A 24153-nucleotide genomic window follows, 5' to 3' on the forward strand; every position below is an offset into this window, starting at 1 on the left:
TTCCATTTTGTTAGCATGTTTATCCTTTATTTAAAACGGTGAATTTTCTTTGTTTGAGTCATTTCCTGCTTTAATTTTCAATTTCAGTGTTGTCTTGGTCATGTGCAAGTGAATATTGCAGTTTTAATTTCTATCACTACTTTTGTATTCTTTTCTGCTGGTTTAATTCATTTTGCTTGAGCTCAAGTGCTAGATAAGTAATATATAAACCAATAAAGGTAATGAGAATCTGTTTTAGCCTTGGTGATACAAGCTAAAGCACTAGAAATCCATTTTGATTTCAAATCTGTGTTGAACTCTACTACAGAATTTCAATTCTGTTTTTAAATCATGAATCTGTTTTCCAGTTGATTTCTTTTGATTCTGGTGCTTTATACAAATTTGGTTGATGATATTGAATGATGCTAAAAGTGTAGCAGACCATTACAAGCAATGAAATGCAATTTGCATAGCTTGGTTGCTCACAATTAATAGCATTCCACTATTTCAGCTTTTAATCCAAGCTTTTCACCGTGCTAAGTTTCTTTGAATTGTCCAATCTGAGTTTGGTCATGCTAAGCATCTCAATTATATCTTAGTTCCATAGAGTAACATCATCTTGAGTCATTTTCTTTTTGTTGTCCATTCTTGATTCCTTGAAATCTGATTTCTAATGGTATTTTTTGTGCATTTTTGCTTCATAAATAGGCTATATAGCAAGGGTGAATTGTTGAATCTTGCTATTTCTATGCATTTACAAGGCTTGAGTAAGTTTAAATTGTCATTTCAAAGTTTCTTCACTGTTCATTTGGTCATTTTCCAGCCTATATGCAGATTTGCCTTTTAAACCTTCAAATTGTGCTTTAAATGGAAGTGAACCAGTGATTTTGCATTGAAGTCTGTTTTTGATTGGTTTAATAGTTTGCACATGCTTAAATTCATTATACAAAGTTGTTTGAAGAAGCAATTCAGTTGTTGAATCACTTCCACACAATCACTAATACAAAAATCGCATACAACGTCGAATATTTTGGGCTTTTAACGGCAAATTCGCGAACGACATCATATCAGGAGACGTTAAATTGACGTCGAATTTTAAAAAATTCGACGTTAAATTAACGTCAAATTTTGTCAATATACGCCGTTAACTTAACATCGAATTTTGTCAATATTCGATGTTAATCAATTTTTTTTAATTCTTTTTTAATTAATTGTGATCCTTTTTAACAATAAGAAAGTGATGTTGAGCACAAAGCACTTGTTGCCAAAGATTCTCATATGAGTGATGTTGGGTTTTCTTCCTTTAAACAGCTCATAAGGTGTAAGCTTCAACATTGATGTAATGATTGTTTTGTTGAGCACGTATCATATTTAATTTTTTTTAATTAATTGTGATCTTTTTAATTTTTTTTGTCAATAAGGTGTAAGCCTAAATGTAATCTCTTTCATTAAACTAGAATTAATGTTATTTTAAAATATCACATGTAAAAATCTTAATCATCTTCTAGTTAAAGTGTTTCATATGTCAAAATTAGAAAGTTCTAAGATAAAATATTTCAATTTTAATATATGACAAACATATATTTTGACATCTAACCACTTTCAATGTTAATGTCAATTTAATGAAAGATATTATACTGAATCATTTTACCAAAATAAAAACTCAATTAGATAAAAACAATATAAAAAACAAAAGAAATCAAAGATATAAATATAAGAATCATTAAACCTAATAAGTACGAAAAAGACTGTTATGTAAAAGTTTTTATTTTAATTTATAAGAGTTTGTTATATCTAATTTATATTTTGAAAGTTTTTGTTTTTCGAAAGTTGTAGTCATTCTTGGTAACCATTATTTTGTAAAGGTTTGCCACCTTATTTATTTGCAACTATTTTATTTATTTGGAGAGATTTAAAACCTCCATTTGTGTTTTTATTAAAATAATATTTTCTTCATATAACAATATGTTAGGAAGCTATAATATTAAAATAAAACTAAATTATATTACAATATCCTTTCCGTTCAAGGCCTTTCCAAATGGCACACAGTTCAACCAAAGAAAACATCTCCTTGAGGCACTTTAGAGACAAAAGCACATTGTTTTACCCCTATAATCACGAAGCAGCACTCCCAAACTAGCACTGTATCTGTTGATAGAACCATCAATGTTTAGTTTTGTAAATCCAAACTCTGGCTTTGTCCACTCACACCATCTTATGTATCTAGAAACTGGGTTGAGAATGTTAGCAATTTGGTTGAGAGTCCTTATCCGAACCATCCCTGTGATTCTTTTCTGAGTAGAGGATAACATGTGTGTGCTATTTGTTTCACGGAACTCTACTCTTAGCTCTTTTTCCTTATCCCTCAAGCAATTTTCACTGGTAGTACTAATCTGACATATGCTCGAAACCCTGTGATAGTAGAAGCAGAATAAGTATTAGGAGCCCTTTTAGTCTGAAACAGTTCAACCATTTGTGAAAAGTTCAATTATTCTTTACAGTAAAAACCTCTATAATATAAAGTGTGCGCATTTTCACTCCATAGTCAAATTGCGTTAGGGATACCATAATGCAACAGACTTGGCTGCTAAAGATTCAATCATGTTTATGATGTCTATCAATTAAGTAAAATGCTCGGTTTTACTTAATTGAGAATATTATTGTATAGATTTATTAGCTTTATAGCTAATACATATTATGATCTTGATATAAGGTTACGAGAAGTGCAGCTTTTATACAGAGACATGTAAATAATTTGAATGTATATAAAATAGTAAACATCAGACATATTGACGTTAAAATATTCAGAGAGCTGATCAACAAAGGTCTTTGTATCGACGTCACATACATCCTCCTCCTCGCAAACGGCAAATGAGAATTACAACACAGATCCAACAAGGAATAGTTATTCAGAAAGAAAAAAAAATAAAAAACATAAATTGAGAAAACCGGGACTGTAGTAATGGGAAACACAACAATAATACTAATGAATATCAAAATAATAATGAAAAGAGACTGGAAAAACAAAGCCCTTAACTGTTGAGAAAGATAAACAAATGAGAAGAGTTATTTTAATTTTGATACATTAGAAGGATAACAAAGATACAGAACATAAGCATTCGAATAAAACCAAAATGTCAAAGTTGACATTCTTACCTTAGCTTTGGAAAAATCTATCAGCTCGACTTCAAAATGAAGTTCATCCTCCTAGGAAAACCATCAGGGGCGATAATAGGACAATCATCCTCACCATAATGCAACTGATGCTTCATCTTGAACTGCAAGAATAAATAATACAATCTGATAAGGATCAAGCAAAATAATACCCAAGAGAAACCATTGGAAGGCCCCATAAAACATTAAAATTTGACTTTCATTATTCCCGTAGGATTATCGATTACTCAAACCATTAATATATTCAAGAAGACAATAATCATTTCACAGATTATTCCCCAAATCCATAAGAAAACCCACATATAGGCGCTGCAAAACAAAAGAAAGAAAAAAAACGTTCAAGAAAACCAACAATTGAATTCATTAAAATAGAAATACCAGGTAATAGTCAATTTTCCTCCTGTATCATTATAATTGTAGAAGTGGTAGACGATATGCTTAGAACTTCCATTGTCAGATTTTAGAACTTATGGACAGACGGCATTCCGTTCTCAGCCTCAAACCCAATAATCCCAATGATCTCTTTCTCATAAGCTCTCCATCGTTCACCAACCGTCGTCATTCCGTCAAAACCATATCTGCTATAATCAACCCTTTTTCCTTCCAGAAGCATCAGTCGCCGCCTCCGCCGCTGCAGCAGCAAGTCTACCAACCCTTCAGCCCTCCGCCAGAACCCCTCCATCACAATACGGCAACCTCGACATCGCCGGCCGCATCGAAATCCTCGCCAACCGTCTCGGCCTCTGGTACCAGTACGCGCCCCTCATAATCTCCCTCATTCGCAAAGGCTTTTCCCCTACCACCATCGTGGAAACCACCGACATCTCCGGCGTAGAGCATAATCGCCTCATAGTCGCCTCGTAGGTCCGCGACTCCTTCGTCCAGTACAACGCAGACCTGGAACTCCTCGCCGCCTCCGAGACCGGCGGCGCCGAGCTCCTCTACAACGCCTATGGAGATTGAAGAACTCGCGCAAAATTTTGGAGGGAAAGAATAAAAAAGAGTAAAAGAATTATCATAATTTGTGTAGGTTACGAAGAAATTAAAAGGAAAAAGTTTCTTTTACAACCCAAAGTTGCCAACTTTTCACAACGATGGTGTCTGGGTTTGTAATATTTTATTAAAAAGGTATATTAACGTATTTTTGAAAATGCATTTAAGATTCTTTTATTCATTTTGAGGTTTCAGTTCGACTTCCTCTCTCCCTACCATTTTTATTTCTGTCTTCTTCATTTTTTTTTTACCATTTTCACTTTTTGTGGAGTATTGTTTTGATCTTCCTATCCATCTAAAAGAAATTTCGTTGTTGTTTTCGACTTGACGGTATTTTTCTTTTCTTCGTCTCTCTCAACAATTTTCGCTTTGTCTACAACATTGCTTTCACTCTCATGGGTCTTCCTCTCCATCTAAAACGAATTTTTCACTCGAGTTGGAACTTGGACATGTTTTTTTATACAAAAGATGATCATTATAAATGTTGGATAATATGTACTGATAATATATTATATGAATAAAATTTTAATTTTGATCTAGTATCATACATTTTGTACTAATATCGTTGGACTATAAACATTGAAACTTTTATTTGGTTATGGGTGTTTGGTACAAAAATTGATTCTATAAGCGACCTTGATAGACCTGTTGGTGCCTAAAAAGAAGATCCAATTCAATTAAGTAAAATGTTTTTGGCTACTGCCCACACCTCCTGCAACACAAGTTTTGGTACAAAATCATATTTTTGTTCGTGTAATTGTTTAAAGAGTCCTTATAATACATTACAATGGCCAAAAACTTTACAAGGTATAATTTGAAAGGTCTTTGAGTTTAGATTCCAACAAAACAAGAATCAACTCATTTGGAGTTCGGTGGAGAAAGTTATGAGCAAAACAACGAGTAAAGGTAAGATTTGGCAGAAATATATAAAGGGTTAATTTTAAGGAATAAAATGTACGTATTCAGATGTCCAAATATTACAAATTAGTAGTCATTAGAAATATTTTTGAGTCTAGTTTCTAATAAAAAAGAATCACATCATTTAGAGGTCGGTGGGAAAAGTTACTTAAAATGTCTTTGGCTATTTATGTGCCATCGTTGGCTCCTACAACAAAGTTTTTGTCCAAAACCAGATTTTTGTTCGTGTAATCGTTTACAAAGTTCGTGTAATCGATTACTATGGCCACAAAGGCCTAAACTTGATTACTAAGGCATAATTTGAAAGGTCTTTGAGTCTAGATTCCAACAAAACAAGAATCAACCTCATTTGGAGTTCGCTGGAGAAAGTTATGAGCAAAACAAGCAGCAAAGGTCAAAGTTGGAAGCAATATATAAAACCTTAACTTTAAATAATAAATTGTACCTACTCAGATATCCACAAATTACAAATTAGTAGTCATTGCAAATTTTTTTCAGTCTAGTTTCTAATAAAAAAAGAATCACATCATTTGGAGGTCGGTGCGAAAAGTTATCATTAAAATAGCTAGCAAAGGTCAATGTTCACAACATGTTAACTTGGTCAAGAAACATTGGGTCTTTCCTCTACCAAGGACTTCCCAAAACCAGTTTTCAAGTTCTACTTACACTTAAAAATTAAAAAGAACTCTCATATATTCAAGAAATATGAAAAAAATTACATAAAATGTCTTTGGCTACTTATGTGCCCATAGTTGGCTCCTACACCACAAGTTTTTGTCCAAAATGAGATTTTTGTTTGTGTAATCATTTACGGAGTCCTTCTAATCGATTACAATGGCCAAAAAGGCCTAAACTTGATTACTAAGGCATAATTTGAAAGGTCTTTGAGATTAGATTCCAACAAAATAAGAATACACTCATTTGGAGTTCGGTGGAGAAAGTTATGAGCAAAACAATAGTCATTAGAAATATTTTTTAGTCTAGTTTCTAATAAAAAAAGAATCACATCATTTAGAGGTCGGTGGGAAAAGTTATCATTAAAATAGCTAGCGAAGGTCAAAGTTGACAACATGTTAACTTGGTCATGACACCAACATTGGGTCTTTCCTCCACCAAGGACTGCCCAAAACCCAGTTTTCAAGTTCTACTCACACTTAAAAATTAAAAAGAACTCTCATATATTCAAGAAATATGAAAAAAATTACGTAAAATGTCTTTGGCTACTTATGTGCCCATCGTTCGCTCCTACAGCACAAGTTTTTGTCCAAAATCAGATTTTTGTTCGTGTAATCGTTTACGGGGACCTTGTAATCGACTACAATGGCCAAAAAGGCCTAAACTTGATTACCAAGGCAGAATTTAAAAGGTCTTTGAGTGTAGATTCCAACAAAACAAGAATCAACTCATTTGGAATTCGGTGGAGAAAGTTATGAGCAAAACAAGCAGCAAAGGTCAAAGTTGGAAGAAATATATAAAGCGTTAAGTTTAAGAAATAAACTGTACCTACTCAGATGTCAAAAAATTACAAATTAGTAGTCATTGCAAATTTTTTTGAGTCTAGTTTCTAATAAAAAAAAGAATCACATCATTTGGAGGCCGGTGCGAAAAGTTATCATTAAAATAGCTAGCAAAGGTCAATGTTCACAACATGTTAACTTGGTCATGAAACATTGGGTCTTTCCTCTACCAAGGACTTCCCAAAACCAGTTTTCAAGTTCTACTCACACTTAAAAATTTAAAAGAACTCTCATATATTCAAGAAATATGAAAAAAATTACATAAAATGTCTTTGGCTACTTATGTGCCCATCGTTGGCTCCTACACCACAAGTTTTTGTCCAAAATGAGATTTTTGTTTGTGTAATCATTTACGGAGTCCTTGTATTCGATTACAATGGCCAAAAAGGCCTAAACTTGATTACTAAGGCATAATTTGAAAGGTCTTTGAGATTAGATTCCAACAAAATAAGAATACACTCATTTGGAGTTCGGTGGAGAAAAATATGAGCAAAACAACCAGCAAAGTTAAGAGTTGGCAGAAATATATAAAGCGTTAATTTTAAGAAATAAACTGTACCTACTCAGATGTCCAAAAATTAAAAATTAATAGTCATTAGAAATATTTTTTAGTCTAGTTTCTAATAAAAAAAGAATCACATCATTTAGAGGTCGGTGGGAAAAGTTATCATTAAAATAGCTAGCGAAGGTCAAAGTTGACAACATGTTAACTTGGTCATGACACCAACATTGGGTCTTTCCTCCACCAAGGACTGGCCAAAACCCAGTTTTCAAGTTCTACTCACACTTAAAAATTAAAAAGAACTCTCATATATTCAAGAAATATGAAAAAAATTACGTAAAATGTCTTTGGCTACTTATGTGCCCATCGTTGGCTCCTACAGCACAAGTTTTTGTCCAAAATAAGATTTTTGTTCGTGTAATCGTTTACGGGGTCCTTGTAATCGATTACAATGGCCAAAAAGGCCTAAACTTGATTACCAAGGCAGAATTTGAAAGGTCTTTGAATCTAGATTCCAACAAAACAAGAATCAACTCACTTGGAATTCGGTGGAGAAAGTTATGAGCAAAACAAGCAGCAAAGGTAAGAGTTGGCAGAAATATATAAAGCGTTAACTTTAAGCAATAAACTGTACCTACTCAGATGTCAAAAAATTACAAATTAGAAGTCATTGCAAATTTTTTTGAGTCTAGTTTCTAATAAAAAAAGAATCACATTATTTGGAGGCTGGTGCGAAAATTTATCATTAAAATAGCTAGCAAATGTCAATGTTCACAACATGTTAACTTGGTCATGAAACATTGGGTCTTTCCTCTACCAAGGACTTCCCAAAACCCAGTTTTCAAGTTCTACTTACACTTAAAAATTAAAAAGAACTCTCATATATTCAAGAAATATGAAAAAAATTACATAAACTGTCTTTGGCTACTTATGTGCCCATCATTGGCTCCTACACCACAAGTTTTTGTCCAAAATGAGATTTTTGTTTGTGTAATCATTTACGGAGTCCTTGTAATCGATTACAATGGCCAAAAAGGCCTAAACTTGATTACTAAGGCATAATTTGAAAGGTCTTTGAGATTAGATTCCAACAAAATAAGAATACACTCATTTGAAGTTCGGCGGAGAAAGTTATGAGCAAAACAACCAGCAAAGGTAAGAGTTGGCAGAAATATATAAAGCGTTAATTTTAAGAAATAAACTGTACCTACTCAGATGTCCAAAAATTACAAATTAATAGTCATTAGAAATATTTTTTAGTCTAGTTTCTAATAAAAAAAGAATCACATCATTTAGAGGTCGGTGGGAAAAGTTATCATTAAAATAGCTAGCGAAGGTCAAAGTTGACAACATGTTAACTTGGTCATGACACCAACATTAGGTCTTTCCTCCACCAAGGACTGCCCAAAACCCAGTTTTCAAGTTCTACTCACACTTAAAAATTAAAAAGAACTCTCATATATTCAAGAAATATGAAAAAAATTACGTAAAATGTCTTTGGCTACTTATGTGCCCATCGTTGGCTCCTACACCACAAGTTTTTGTCCAAAATCATATTTTTGTTCGTGTAATGGTTTACGGGGTCCTTGTAATCGATTACAATGGCCAAAAAGGCCTAAACTTGATTACCAAGGCAGAATTTGAAAGGTCTTTGAGTCTAGATTCCAACAAAACAATAATCAACTCATTTGGAATTCGGTGGAGAAAGTTATGAGCAAAGCAACCAGCAAAGGTAAGAGTTGGCAGAAATATATAAAGCGTTAACTTTAAGAAATAAATTGTACCTACTCAGATGTCAAAAAATTACAAATTAGTAGTCATTGTAAATTTTTTTGAGTCTAGTTTCTAATAAAAAAAGAATCACATCATTTGGAGGCCGGTGTGAAAAGTTATCATTAAAATAGCTAGCAAAGGTCAATGTTCACAACATGTTAACTTGGTCATGAAACATTGGGTCTTTCCTCTACCAAGGACTTCCCAAAACCCAGTTTTCAAGTTCTACTCACACTAAAAATTTAAAAGAACTCTCATATATTCAAGAAATATGAAAAAAATTACATAAAATGTCTTTGGCTACTTATGTGCCCATCGTTGGCTCCTACACCACAAGTTTTTGTCCAAAATCAGATTTTTGTTTGTGTAATCATTTACGGAGTCCTTGTAATCGATTACAATGGCCAAAAAGGCCTAAACTTGATTACTAAGGCATAATTTGAAAGGTCTTTGAGATTAGATTCCAACAAAATAAGAATACACTCATTTGGAGTTCGGCGGAGAAAGTTATGAGCAAAACAACCAGCAAAGGTAAGAGTTGGCAGAAATATATAAAGCGTTAATTTTAAGAAATAAACTGTACCTACTCAGATGTCCAAAAATTACAAATTAATAGTCATTAGAAATATTTTTTAGTCTAGTTTCTAATAAAAAAAAGAATCACATCATTTAGAAGTCGGTGGGAAAAGTTATCATTAAAATAGCTAGCGAAGGTCAAAGTTGACAACATGTTAACTTGGTCATGACACCAACATTGGGTTTTTGCTCCACCAAGGACTGCCCAAAACCCAGTTTTCAAGTTCTACTCACACTTAAAAATGAAAAAGAACTCTCATATATTCAAGAAATATGAAAAAAATTACGTAAAATGTCTTTGGCTACTTATGTGCCCATCGTTGGCTCCTATAGCACAAGTTTTTGTCCAAAATCAGATTTTTGTTCGTGTAATCGTTTACGGGGTCCTTGTAATCGATTACAATGGCCAAAAAGGACTAAAATTGATTACCAAGGCAGAATTTGAAAGGTCTTTGAGTCTAGATTCCAACAAAACAAGAATCAACTCATTTGGAATTCGGTGGAGAAAGTTATGAGCAAGGCAACCAGCAAAAGTAAGAGTTGGCAGAAATATATAAAGCGTTAGCTTTAAGAAATAAACTGCACCTACTCAGATGTCAAAAAATTACAAATTAGTAGTCATTGCAAATTTTTTTGAGTCTAGTTTCTAATAAAAATATAATCACATCATTTGCAGGTCGGTACGAAAAGTTATCATTAAAATAGCTAGCAAAGGTCAATGTTCACAACATGTTAACTTTGGTCATGAAACATTGGGTCTTTCCTCTACCAAGGACTTCCCAAAACCCAGTTTTCAAGTTCTACTCACACTTAAAAATTAAAAAGAACTCTCATATATTCAAGAAATATGAAAAAAATTACATAAAATGTCTTTGGCTACTTATGTGCCCATCGTTGGCTCCTACACCACAAGTTTTTGTCCAAAATCAGATTTTTGTTTGTGTAATCATTTACGGAGTCCTTGTAATCGATTACAATGGCCAAAAAGGCCTAAACTTGATTACTAAGGCATAATTTGAAAGGTCTTTGAGATTAGATTCCAACAAAATAAGAATACACTCATTTGGAGTTCGGCGGAGAAAGTTATGAGCAAAACAACCAGCAAAGGTAAGAGTTGGCAGAAATATATAAAGCGTTAATTTTAAGAAATAAACTGTACCTACTCAGATGTCCAAAAATTACAAATTAATAGTCATTAGAAATATTTTTTAGTCTAGTTTCTAATAAAAAAAGAATCACATCATTTAGAGGTCGGTGGGAAAAGTTATCATTAAAATAGCTAGCGAAAGTCACTGTTGACAACATGTTAACTTGGTCATGACACCAACATTAGGTCTTTCCTCCAACAAGGACTGCCCAAAACCCAGTTTTCAAGTTCTACTGACACTTAAAAATTAAAAAGAACTCTCATATATTCAAGAAATATGAAAAAAATTACGTAAAATGTCTTTGGCTACTTATGTGCCCATCGTTGGCTCCTACCGTACAAGTTTTTGTCAAAAATCAGATTTTTGTTCGTGTAATCGTTTACGGGGTCCTTGTAATCGATTACAATGGCCAAAAAGGCCTAAACTTGATTTCCAAGGCAGAATTTGAAAGGTCTTTGAGTCTAGATTCCAACAAAACAAGAATCAACTCATTTGGAATTCGGTGGAGAAAGTTATGAGCAAAACAACCAGCAAAGGTAAGAGTTGGCAGAAATATATAAAGCGTTAACTTTAAGAAATAAACTGTACCTACTCAGATGTCAAAAAATTACAAATTAGTAGTCATTAGAAATATTTTGTAGTCTAGTTTCTAATAAAAAAAGAATCACATCATTTAGAGGTCGGTGGGAAAAGTTATCATTAAAATAGCTAGCGAAGGTCAAAGTTGACAACATGTTAACTTGGTCATGATACCAACATTGGGTCTTTCCTCCACGAAGGACTTTCCAACATCCAGTTTTCAAGTTCTACTCACACTTAAACATCAAAAAGAACTCTCATCCATTCAAGAAATATGAAAAAAATTACGTAAAATGAATTTGGCTTCTTATGTGCGCACAACTGGCTCCTGCAGCATAAGTTTTTGTCCAAAATCAAATTTTTGTTCGTGTAATCATTTACAGAGTTCGTGTAATCGATTACTATGGCCAAAAAGGCCTAAACTTGATTAACAAGGCATAACTTTAAAGATATTTGAGTCTAGATTCCGACAAAACAAGAATCAACTCATTTGGAGTTCGGTGGAGAAAATTATGAGAAAAACAACTAGCAAAGGTCAGGGGTGACAAAAATGTGTAAAACATTAACTTAAAGAAATTAACTCCAAAAATCACAAATTAGTAGTGCTTGGAAAGTGTTTTGAGTCTATTTTCTAATAAAAAAAGAATCACATCATTTGCAGATCTATGGGAAAAATTACGATTAAAATAGTCAGCAAAGGTCAAAGTTGACAACATGTTATCTCACTCAAATTGCCTTTGGCTACTTATCTGCCCACAACTGGCTCCTGTAGTACAAGTTTCTGTACAAAAGTCACTTTTTACTTGCGTAATCGTTTACGAGCAAGTTGTAATCGATTACCAGTGTTATTTTTGGGTACACAACTTTCAGGATTTCACCTAAGTTGGTCATCTCACAAACATTTTTTCTTTCCTCCATCACAAACATGACTACTCAATCAAATTGACCACTTTCTTCATTCACATTCCAAACAAAACCTCATTTCACAATGATAATAAAGAAGGGAATAACAATTCAATTAACATTAACAATAATTAATAGAAGCAAAGATGCATCTTTTATAACATTGAACAAAATTGGTACATTACACTTATTTGTTCATCTATGTACAATGTTGTGACTTTCTATAACAAATCAATACAAAAATCACTCATGTTGGATTCTAAGCGCTCTATTTTCAATGTACGGAGTCCTAAGTGTTTTGGTCTTGTAATGCTTTCGTGATCCGCTAAAGCACGCATAAAACTTTCTCTGCGTTTAATTTTTTGTATGTTTTTTGGTGTTGGTTGGTGCTCCTTCTTATCCTCTCCAACTTTAGTAGCTGGTGTCTTCACAGAAGAAGAAAAAATTTCCTTGCTTGAAGTACCAACATCATCATCAACCTGAAATTTAACAATATATATCATAGTATACAATCATTCATATTCTCATCAAAGATCACTGAATATATCATAACATACAAAACTCAAACAAGAAACCACATACCAATCAAAAATGCAATCAACAAAATCGAAAACCCAAATACAAATTGAAAACGCAATCAACAAAATGAAGAAACCCATTTACCTTGTTCGAAGGACCATGATCACCGGACATTGCTATTGCGCACTAAAATGGAGGGAGAACGAAACACAACACCTGCAACAAAGCTTCGACGACGGAAATGGAGAGGGAGAACACAAAACGAGATAGAAAACGATGAAGAATATGACAAAATGAAGAGAGATGAAACAACACAAGAAGTATTTTTGGAAGCTAAAAACTCTGGACCAAAAGCCCATTTCCACTACAATTATAAATTAAAATTTATTTAAGAACGCACATATGTGCCACCACGTGACGTTGTAAAAAAGTTGGCAAACTAGTGTTGTTAAAATATCGGGATCCAAATTAAAATTAGTTTTTAAAAACCTCCGCAGAATCATTTAAATTATAATAATAAAATCTCGATCTTCTTAAATCATATTAATTGAAAAAAATTTATATCATTATATCACATATTCTATAAATCTATAACTTTTGTTCTCGCTAGTTACATATTAATATTCATTAATATTTTTATATACTCAATAGGCATTTGACGGATTTCCTGTTTCCCTTATTACTTTGAACGTGATGATTAGCTATGATTGAGGCTTTCTAGAGTTGCTCCAACGGTTCTTTGTGTTTTAGCTTTTGTTCTATTATAAGTCCACCATAACATTCTTCAATCTTTATCATAGATTTCATTTACACACTGTTTGATAAAGGGAACCATGAAAGAAAAAAGTGCCTAATTGAAAAGACATTATAGAAGAAATGAGAAGACATTTTTCTATGTTTTCATAATGGAAATTAGACCAATTGGGTTTTTGTGGGTCCTCAGTGCCAATACTTAGTGAGTGGAGCAAGTTAATCACTGAAATTGGAAGTTGCATTGTCAAGCAAAGGAAAAAAACACAAACTCTTCTGTCTCCCACCCTCAAAAGAAAGATTAATAGCTCACAACAAAAAATCTCATTCCATTAAGGAAGGTTGACAACAAAAATCACACATGTGAATCACACCATTCGTTTTTCTATTAAAGATAAAATCCTTAAAGACTTTATATTCACGAGATTTCACTTAATTTTCTATTTTTTTAGATAGTGAAATAAAATGTATTGTTTTCCGTTTATTTTATCTGTCTTTTTATGGAGTTTCTCATTCTTTTTTACTTAAAAATTTTTCGCTTTCACTTTATTCTCACATGTTTTCAATCATTTCACTATTTTAACCCATCCTTACATTTCTTTCCCTTTGTAACAAATGAGAGATGAAAATATGTAAACAGTGATGCGTGAGAGAAATGAATTAAAGGAAATTTTAAAAGTATACGTTTCACTCTATATCTTATTTCCATTTATTTATGTGGTGTATGTCTTTTTTATTTTTTATTTTTGTATTAATTAAATACTTTTATTTTCTTAAACTTTTCATTTATTATCATTCTAATTATTTATTTTTTATTGTAAATTTCGGAATAAAATTACCTTTCTTTCGTGTCTTTTTCTTTTTTGCTTCTTCAAAAGTTTGTATTACGTCTATTAATATAATATATGAACATTAAATAAAGTAAAGAATTATCAGAAAACAGAAAAGAAGCACAAAAAATTGATATATAATTTTAGTTTTACTCGCTGACCCTAACATATAATAAATCTTTCTTATTAGCATTCAATTTCATTAATGGTGTGTTCGTTTGAGGACGGATTTGCGAGAGAAGTGATGTTCGGTTGCGCTGATTTGCAAATAGAGAAAAACAACGATTTGCGAGATTTCACTATGCGGTTCATTTCGGTATTTTGTTGTGATTTGCGATGATTTAGGCATAAAAGACTTAAATGCCTTGTACTATTTGATCAATTACACGACAATATTCAGTCATCCATAATATAAATAAAGGAAAATATTAATGTTTGAACGTTCTTCGATTCTTCAGTTAAATAATCGATTCCAACCATGTGAGTAAGCCCATGTGATTAAGTTGAAGACAAAGAGAGTGGTTAATGGATGAGGAAGAACGCGGTTGGTGATGAGGAGCAACTGCATGGAGATGAGGAAAGCTTGAAGAAGAGATGTTTATGGGCATGTATTCGGTTCCACATAATACCGTATCCGGTTCTAGCATTTGGAAGAAATTGCAAAGCAGGCGTATTCGATTACAAACTTGGCATATCCGGTTCCAGACAACGTTTTTTCGATTCTACGCCGCTGTCAACATGCATGGGCTGATGTCGTTAACATGTTCTTGGTCTCCCATGGAAGCGATGGTGGCTTTGGGGTTGAGGAGAAGGCCGCAGAGGATGGAGGTGTGTTCATACCACTAGCATTGGTCCGTACACAGGCCCAGAACAATATTTGGCTTTTCTCCCTACAGTTTGATGAACCTGGTTGGGAGTCTTTGCGTTTACGCCGCAATTTGCAAGCACGAAGGAATTCCGTTGAGATTTCCCGGCACCAGAGGCACCTGGGAGGGTTATTCCTTTTCTTCCGATGCGGATTTGATTGTGGAGCAGCATATTTGGACCGTTGTTGACCCCTATGCGCGGAATGAAGCATTTAACTGTTCGAATGGTGATATATTCAAGTGGAAGCATCTTTGGAAGGTGTTGGTTGAACAGTAGTGGGAGTCGAAGATGTGGCAAGCCTTCTAGGTGTAGAAAGTGTACCAAGCCTTTTGCTGTGAGAGGGAGTTAGAGGACACACGAGAAAAATTGTGGTAGGCTTTGGTTCTAATAGAGAAAAGAAGAAACCCTAGGTTTCTAATCTGAAGGTAAAAAGACTTTGGGTTTGGACCAAGAATATTGTGTGTGGCACCCATGGCTTTCATACATACACTCCATGTTGCATGTTTTGGTATTGTCAGGGATTAAACCAACATATTTTCCATGCACTTTTTTTTTCGTCCATACACCTCCACTATTTGTGTCAATCTTATAAATTTATATTTGGTAATAAATTATATTACAAACAAATTCTACATTTAAAAATAAATTCATTTTATTAAGTTATAATTTTTTTACTTTTTAAAAATTAATTTTAATAATTTTTAAAATTTTTACTTTTTATAAACAATTTTACAATTAAATATAACATTAACAAATATCATTTTATATTACTTTAATAACTAGGGGCATTTTGGTAATATTTAATTTCTACAAATTAAACCAATTTTTTAAATCTGTCACATCAATCCAATCATATATTAATTTTTACAAACTTTACTTCCAAATCCACTCTCAATTACCCACAAATCCACTAAAAAAAATAATAAAAAGATTACCCTCAAATCCATTCAATTACTCTCTCCCAAATCATCTCCCATAACATGAGCACACCCTTAAGACGTTCATATTATCCATGCTTATTTGCTATTGTATTCAAACCTAACGGTTGATTAGTTAGGTAATATATCTTTCTGGAAGGTAATATTTCAGCACTCGTTATATTTTTATATCCACCATTTTAATTTTTCATTGTTTACTTTTTACAAATATAAAGAATTATTTATTTTAATAATTATATTATCTGTAGAAGGGAGTTATCAGCTAATTCATTAGAGATGTGAAAATAAGTTTAACTCACATCATCATCACAGCAAGTGTGACTAGATTGAAAAAAATAATAATTTTCTTTTATAAAAATTTGAATTAAATTGAAGTCAATTTATTTAATTCATAAGTTAAACGATTGAAAGTGAGTTCATTCATAAATCATCAACAATAATCATTACTGTCACGCCCCATTTAATGCCACTGTGTCCTCATTAATACATCCACGCCCCCCACGTGCGGTTCCACTAATGTGCACTTTCATTCTCTGAATCTCTCTGACATATGTCACCTCGGAAGGTTCTGCACTCAATTCTGGAAGCCAGGTGTCAGCACAGGAAGGAACGTCCGTATGATTTGGTAAGAGAATTAAATTTTTCTGAAACACTCTTCCCCTCCTCTGCGTGCACTTTCATCTTCCTCAGAAATTCAAAATCTCCATTTTTCTCCTCCTTCTCTCTAGAACCCCTCTCCTTCTCTCTTCTGTAACTCACCCTACGCTGCTCCGTTCACGTTTCAGCACCGTGAGAACCATCCCTGCACCGTGAGCTTTCCATCAAACCGAACAGTTTTGGATTCTGAAACGGTTTGAGGAGTTTTGGGGTTTGAACGTTAAGGGTAGAAGAGTATACTGGAATCTTGTTTTCTTTCTGAAGAACGAACGCACACTGCTTAATCCGGGTAAGGGAAGCTTAGTAATTTAATTCATACTTGTATGTTGTATGTAAACATGATATGAACTGAATGTATGAGATGTATGTCGATTGAGTATGCATGGTCGAACGTTGCTTTACTGAATGAATATGATATATGTTGGTTGAAATGTATGATATGAGTGATACGTATGAATACGAAAAATGCATGCTTAGGAACGAGAGAATGTAAGTGAAACTTGAATATCAACTTCCCTATGATAACGTGTGTCCGACATTAAACGGTTCTCGACCGTTTGGTGTTCTAGTAAACTTCTTTGAATTGGAAAACTTTCATTTGGGAAGGATTCTGGTCGAGCGTGAGCTATGTAGGTCTTTTACTTAGAGCTCATAATGAGCAGTGTCGAGCATCCTTGTAATACAGATCCTTCATCTGTGTCGATCAACAGTGTCGAGCACCCTTGATAATACAGATCATTCATCTGTGTCGACCGATAGTGTCGAGCAACCTTCTTAATACAGGTCGTCCATTTGGGTCGACCGACAGTGTCGAGCACCCGTGTTAATACAGATCGTTCATCTGTATAAAAGTGAAAATAAAAGTGAAAGATTATGAATGATGAACATTATATGAGATGAAATAAACGGTTGTGGATTTTTAACGAGCGTTCCAGGGAGGGACGACTCTTGGTTGGAAATTGAGATTTGTAAGTATGAACGTGGTAAGCTTAGATGGTGGTCCATCCTGATATTCCGTGAGTGCTCGTTCTCAAGTAGAGAGGAGTATGTCATACGTGGGAATGGCAGGAGGTCTAGTCCATAACTGTAACTTGGACAGAACAGACTAACCTCAGGTGGCTCCTGATGAGCATTCCAGTTACCCCACCTGAGTGCACGGACGCCTTAGCTACACAGGATTCATACAGTCCGGACGGTCGGTCTAGTATCAGGATTTTGGATGAAATTTATGTATGAATTGAATGTATATGTTGTGAATGTACTTGCTGAATTTGTTAAGTATGAAATATCTGTTTGACCTGAATTAAATTCAATAAGCTTACCCTTGCATTTCCATTGTGTTGTCTTGTATATGTATATCCGTCTTGTCAAATGCAATGATCATCCGTGTGGATGTGAGCAGAAGGTGATACTTCCCTGGAGCAAACACTGGAAGAAGGATTCATAGCTGAGGAGAATCTCGTGGAAGTAGAAGTGAAGGCCGAACAGTGAGACGTTCGGTTTTTAGTTAGTGTATTTAGGATAATGGGCCGCTGGTGAGCGAGCGCCCTCTTTCTGATTGTAAATATTAGGACGCTCGGTAATCGTTTTTAAAACCGTTCGTCCTTATTCTTTTGTAAACGCTCGTTATTCTTTTGAGTATATGTAAGGCCGTTCGGCCATTTTTGCACACTCTCTCTTTAATTGTAAAACTGCTTTATAATATTAATACATGTTAATATTCTATTATATAGTTGCTGACTGTATAATTTTGGGATGTTACATTATTGGTATCAGAGCAGTTTTGTTCTATAAAAAGGACACTGTAGGATATGAGTGCACTGTGTTTTTGCTGTGTGCTTATTATATGTTTGGTGAGTTATTGTTTTTAACTCTTAAACATTTCTAACGTTCGTTTTTCTCTGGCTTAGAGAACAAATGGCGCCTAGACTTCCTCCTCCTCCACCACCCAATGGATCAGATACGTCCGACAGTGCCAGATTGTTGGAAACTGTGATCGAACGGTTGCAACAACAAAACGCTACACTAATGGAGCAGAACGCAGCTGCTTTAAGAAGTCTTGAGGCCGCACGCGAGAACTCCGAAGCTACTCAGAGACAATTAATGGAACTCATCGCCGCCACCAGAGGCACGCCAGGAGCGTCCTCTTCCAGTGCTGTTCGTCATACCGAGTGGAGTTTGGAGAATTTTCTTCAACACCATCCAGCCAAGTTTAGTGGGAAGGGCCTCCCGGATGAGGCAGATCAGTGGCTGCAGGACATGGAAAGAATTTATAATGCTAAGAGGTGTCCAGATGAGAATCGTTTGGCTTTCACGGAGTATTTACTTACTGGAGAAGCAAGCCATTGGTGGGCGAGCGTGAAGGCTTTATTGACGGACGCTCACAGTCCTATTAACTGGGAAGTATTCAGAGGCAAGTTCTATGAGGAGTACTTTCCGGATAGCGTTCGTTTTGCTAAGGAAGTGGAATTTCTGCAATTGGTACAGGGAGGGAAGTCAGTTTCTGAATATACGAACAAGTTTAAACACTTGGTTCGTTTCAACACCATGGCAACCAGTGAGGAGTGGCAATGCAGAAAATTTGAAAATGGGCTGAGGAGTGATTTGAAGGTACTGATTTCCAGCCTGTGTATCCGTTCGTTCCCTGCAATGGTTGAGAGGGCTAAAGTGTTAGAGAAAAATATGGCTGAGGCAGAACAACAGAAGAAATTACAGGTGTCAAGAGGACCATTTCTGTCGAGACCCAATCAGGGTCGGAACAGGACCCCATACGCTCGTCCAGCTCAGTCAAGTGGTTCGCAAGCTATGGTAGTTGCTGGACAAGCAAACCAACAAGGGCCGGTTAGATGTTTCCAGTGTGGAGGACCTCATTTTAGATCATCATGCCCTCAATTGATTGGAGGAAAGTATTGTAATCGGTGCAGAAGAAATGGACATCTGGAGAGTGAATGCAATATGGGCGGACGCGTTGTAATGAGGCCGCCGAACGCTGGGAGGAACCAGCAAGGGAGAGGTGGACGAGCCCAAGCTGTTGGACGTGTGTATGCGATCACTGGAGCGGAGGCAGCGAGCTCAGGTACGCTCGTCACTGGTACCTGCTTAGTTCATGGAATACCTTGCTGCGTGTTGTATGATTCGGGGGCAACACACTCCTTCATCTCGAAGGCGTGCGTTGAAAAACTGGGGTTAGCAGAGAGTGAAATGCAGTTCGACTTGGTGGTGTCAACCCCAGCGGCTGGTGAGGTGAGAACGTCTACAGTATGTGTTAGATGTCCTCTTGAGGTTGAAGGGCGTAGATACAAGGTGAACCTAATATGTTTGCCTCTCAAGGACTTAGAAGTGATTCTGGGAATGGATTGGCTGACTACCAATCACATTCTCATAGATTGTGGAGCCAAGGAATTGATTTTTCCTGAAGATTACGAAGAAGACTTGAATGTGACGCTCGGTCAGTTGAAGGAAGATATAATGGAAGGCGCCAGTTGCTTTCTAATCATGACTCACGCGGATAATGAATCTGAAGGTTCTGAACGAACGCATTCTAAGTGGAGAGAAGCACGTTCGGTAGTAGATGAATTCCCGGACGTCTTCCCGGATGAGGTGCCTGGATTGCCTCCCGTTCGTGAAGTTGAGTTTACCATTGATCTGGTAACGACCGCGGCTCCCATATCCGTTCAACCATATAGAATGGCACCCGCTGAATTGGTTGAGCTTAAGAAGCAAATTGAAGAATTGATGGACAAGAGGTTCATCCGTCCAAGCGTATCACCTTGGGGAGCGCCCGTGTTATTGGTGAAGAAGAAGGATGGCAGCTCTCGGCTTTGTATTGACTATCGTCAATTAAATAAGCTGACCATCAAGAATAAATACCCACTGCCTCGGATTGACGATCTACTGGATCAATTGCATGGAGCGAGCGTCTTCTCAAAGATTGATCTAAGATCGGGCTACCATCAGATTCGAGTTAAAGATGAAGACATTCAGAAGACGGCCTTTAGATCTCGGTACGGACACTATGAGTACGTAGTGATGCCGTTCGGCGTGACGAACGCTCCAGCAGTTTTTATGGACTATATGAACCGCATCTTTGGGCCGTATTTGGATAAATTCGTAGTGGTATTTATTGATGATATTCTCATCTACTCCAAGAACTATGAAGAGCACGAAGAGCATTTGAGGTTGGTACTTGGAGTGTTGAGAGAAAAAGAGTTGTACGCTAAGTTATCTAAATGTGAATTCTGGATGAAGGAAGTACAGTTCTTGGGTCACGTTGTATCCGAGGGTGGAATTTCAGTTGATCCAGTCAAAGTGCGAGCGGTCTTGGAATGGGAGAGTCCGCGCTCGGTTACAGAAGTTAGAAGCTTTGTGGGACTTGCGGGCTACTATAGGCGTTTTATAGAAGGGTTTTCTAAGATAGTGGCACCGTTAACGCAACTGACCAGGAAAGATCACCCGTTCGCTTGGACCGATCGATGTGAATCTAGCTTCCAAGAGCTGAAGCAGAAGTTGACGAGCGCTCCAGTTCTAGTAATTCCGGACACGGCCAAACCTTTTGAAGTCTACTGCGATGCGTCCCACCAAGGTTTGGGCTGTGTATTGATGCAAGAAAGACGAGCGGTGGCGTATGCCTCTCGACAATTGAAGGTACATGAGAGGAATTATCCAACGCACGACCTGGAGCTGGCAGCGGTCGTCTTTGCCTTGAAGATTTGGAGGCACTACTTGTATGGATCCGTTTTCCAAGTCTTCAGCGATCACAAGAGCCTCAAGTACCTCTTCGATCAAAAGGAACTAAACATGAGACAAAGGAGGTGGCTTGAGTTCTTGAAGGACTATGACTTCGAGTTGCTTTATCATCCTGGTAAAGCGAACGTTGTGGCGGACGCATTGAGCAGGAAGGTGGTGCATCTGTCGTCCATGATGGTATGCGAGTTGAACTTGGTGGAGAGCTTTAGAGACCTAAGGTTGCAGTTCAATTTGGAACCGGACAGCATCAAATGCTGTAACCTTAGGATATCCAGTGACGTATTTGAACGGATCAGAACGAAGCAGCTTGAAGATGAAGAATTGGTGAAGATAAGAGACGCGCTCGGCACAGATCAAGCAAAGGAATTCAATGCTGGGACGGACGGCCTATTACGCTATATGGGTAGGACGTGCGTTCCAAATGATGGAGATCTGAAACGAATTATATTGGAAGAAGGGCATCACAGCCGTCTTAGCATCCATCCTGGCATGACTAAGATGTATCAAGATCTCAGAAAGTCATTTTGGTGGCCGGGAATGAAGAATGACATCGCTCGTTTTGTGGCGTCTTGTTTGACCTGTCAGCAAGCGAAGGCGGAGCATCAAAGGCCGGGCGGCCTACTACAACCTTTGGAGATTCCCGAATGGAAGTGGGATAGCATTTCAATGGACTTCGTGACTCACTTACCTCGCACAGTCAAGAATCACGATTCTATTTGGGTGATAGTGGATCGTCTAACAAAGAGTGCTCACTTCCTAGCTGTCAACCTGAAGATGTCGTTGACTAACTTGGCAAAGCTCTACATCAAGGAGATCGTTCGTCTACATGGAGTGCCGTCCAGCATCATTTCTGACCGAGACACCAGGTTCACCTCTCGGTTTTGGCAGTCGTTGCAAAGCGAACTGGGCAGCAGACTCCAAATGAGTTCAGCATACCATCCTCAGACGGACGGTCAATCTGAGAGAACAATTCAGACGCTTGAAGATTTATTGCGAACGTGCGTACTCGATCACATGGGCGTTTGGGATGAAGTCCTGTCGTTAGTAGAGTTCACCTACAACAACAGCTTCTAGTCAAGCATTGGAATGGCTCCTTTTGAAGCCCTGTATGGACGTAAATGCCGCACCCCACTTTGCTGGTTTCAAGAAGGAGAAAACATATTGACTGGACCCGAACTCGTTCAACAAACGACTGAAAAGGTGAGATTAATTCAAGAGAGGTTGAAGACGTCCAGAAGCAGGCAGAAGTCATACGCAGATAAGAGGAGACGACCCTTGGAGTTCGAAGCTGGCGATCACGTTTTCCTGAGACTGAATCCAACTACTAGAGTAGGCAGGGCGTTACGACCAAAGAAATTATCTCCCAAGTTCGTGGGGCCGTATCAGATTCTAAGGAAGATTGGACCAGTAGCGTACGAGCTAGCCTTGCCTCCTCAACTATCCAACCTTCATCCGGTGTTCCATGTTTCCCAACTCCGCAAATACATAGCAGATCCCTCGCACATATTGGAGCTAGAGAACGTTCGTCTTCAACAAGACCGAACGATAAAGATGAAGCCAGTTCGAGTTGAAGACGTTCGCACTAAATTCTATAAGGGAAAGGACGTTCGGTTGGTGAAAGTAGTGTGGGACGAAAAGACGGGCGACTCTACCTGGGAAGTGGAAGACGCTATGAAGGATTTATACCCTCACCTCTTCCCCGGTAAGATTTAATTTTCGAGGACGAAAATTTTTGTAGTTAGGGGGATTGTCACGCCCCATTTAATGCCACTGTGTCCTCATTAATACATCCACGCCCCCCACGTGCGGTTCCACTAATGTGCACTTTCATTCTCTGAATCTCTCTGACATATGTCACCTCGGAAGGTTCTGCACTCAATTCTGGAAGCCAGGTGTTAGCACAGGAAGGAACGTCCGTATGATTTGGTAAGAGAATTAAATTTTTCTGAAACACTCTTCCCCTCCTCTGCGTGCACTTTCATCTTCCTCAGAAATTCAAAATCTCCATTTTTCTCCTCCTTCTCTCTAGAACCCCTCTCCTTCTCTCTTCTGTAACTCACCCTACGCTGCTCCGTTCACGTTTCAGCACCGTGAGAACCATCCCTGCACCGTGAGCTTTCCATCAAACCGAACAGTTTTGGATTCTGAAACGGTTTGAGGAGTTTTGGGGTTTGAACGTTAAGGGTAGAAGAGTATACTGGAATCTTGTTTTCTTTCTGAAGAACGAACGCACACTGCTTAATCCGGGTAAGGGAAGCTTAGTAATTTAATTCATACTTGTATGTTGTATGTAAACATGATATGAACTGAATGTATGAGATGTATGTCGATTGAGTATGCATGGTCGAACGTTGCTTTACTGAATGAATATGATATATGTTGGTTGAAATGTATGATATGAGTGATACGTATGAATACGAAAAATGCATGCTTAGGAACGAGAGAATGTAAGTGAAACTTGAATATCAACTTCCCTATGATAACGTGTGTCCGACATTAAACGGTTCTCGACCGTTTGGTGTTCTAGTAAACTTCTTTGAATTGGAAAACTTTCATTTGGGAAGGATTCTGGTCGAGCGTGAGCTATGTAGGTCTTTTACTTAGAGCTCATAATGAGCAGTGTCGAGCATCCTTGAAATACAGACCACTCATCTGTGTCGACCAACAGTGTCGAGCACCCTTATACAGATCATCTATCTGTGTCGACCGACAGTGTCGAGCACCCTTATACAGATCATCTATCTGTGTCGACCGACAGTGTCGAGCACCCTTATACAGATCATT

General features: G+C 36.7%; 1 protein-coding gene and 1 long non-coding RNA gene across 2 annotated transcripts; one reads left to right on the forward strand and one right to left on the reverse strand.

Moving 5' to 3' along the window:
- Positions 1 to 1945: 1945 nt before the first annotated feature.
- Positions 1946 to 4293, reverse strand: LOC148198428 (uncharacterized). The gene is made up of 3 exons (XR_015779951.1): positions 3532 to 4293; positions 3136 to 3257; positions 1946 to 2391 (listed from the first exon to the last, which is right to left on the reverse strand). It is a non-coding gene; the product is annotated as an uncharacterized LOC148198428 (long non-coding RNA).
- A 14247-nt stretch (positions 4294 to 18540) lies between these two features.
- Positions 18541 to 22331, forward strand: LOC148198429 (uncharacterized). The gene is made up of 5 exons (XM_088115803.1): positions 18541 to 19699; positions 20042 to 20271; positions 20473 to 21267; positions 21385 to 21838; positions 22258 to 22331. The coding sequence occupies exons 1-5, from the start codon at positions 18541 to 18543 to the stop codon at positions 22329 to 22331; spliced, it is 2712 nt and encodes a 903-aa protein (XP_087971929.1).
- Positions 22332 to 24153: the final 1822 nt, after the last annotated feature.

This window comes from Vigna umbellata, chromosome 5 (assembly GCF_029865625.1).
Source record: "Vigna umbellata cultivar VRB3 chromosome 5, Vumbellata_1.0, whole genome shotgun sequence".
NCBI lineage: Eukaryota > Viridiplantae > Streptophyta > Magnoliopsida > Fabales > Fabaceae > Vigna > Vigna umbellata.

Excerpts from the sequence above, each read along its gene's own strand:
- LOC148198429 (XM_088115803.1), top strand. The coding sequence starts at position 18,541 with ATGGCGCCTAGACTTCCTCCTCCTCCACCACCCAATGGATCAGATACG. Across the intron at positions 19,700-20,041 it reads AGCGGAGGCAGCGAGCTCAG|ATTACGAAGAAGACTTGAAT; the intron begins GTACGCTCGTCA and ends TTTTTCCTGAAG. Across the intron at positions 21,268-21,384 it reads ATGCCTCTCGACAATTGAAG|AGCCTCAAGTACCTCTTCGA; the intron begins GTACATGAGAGG and ends AGCGATCACAAG.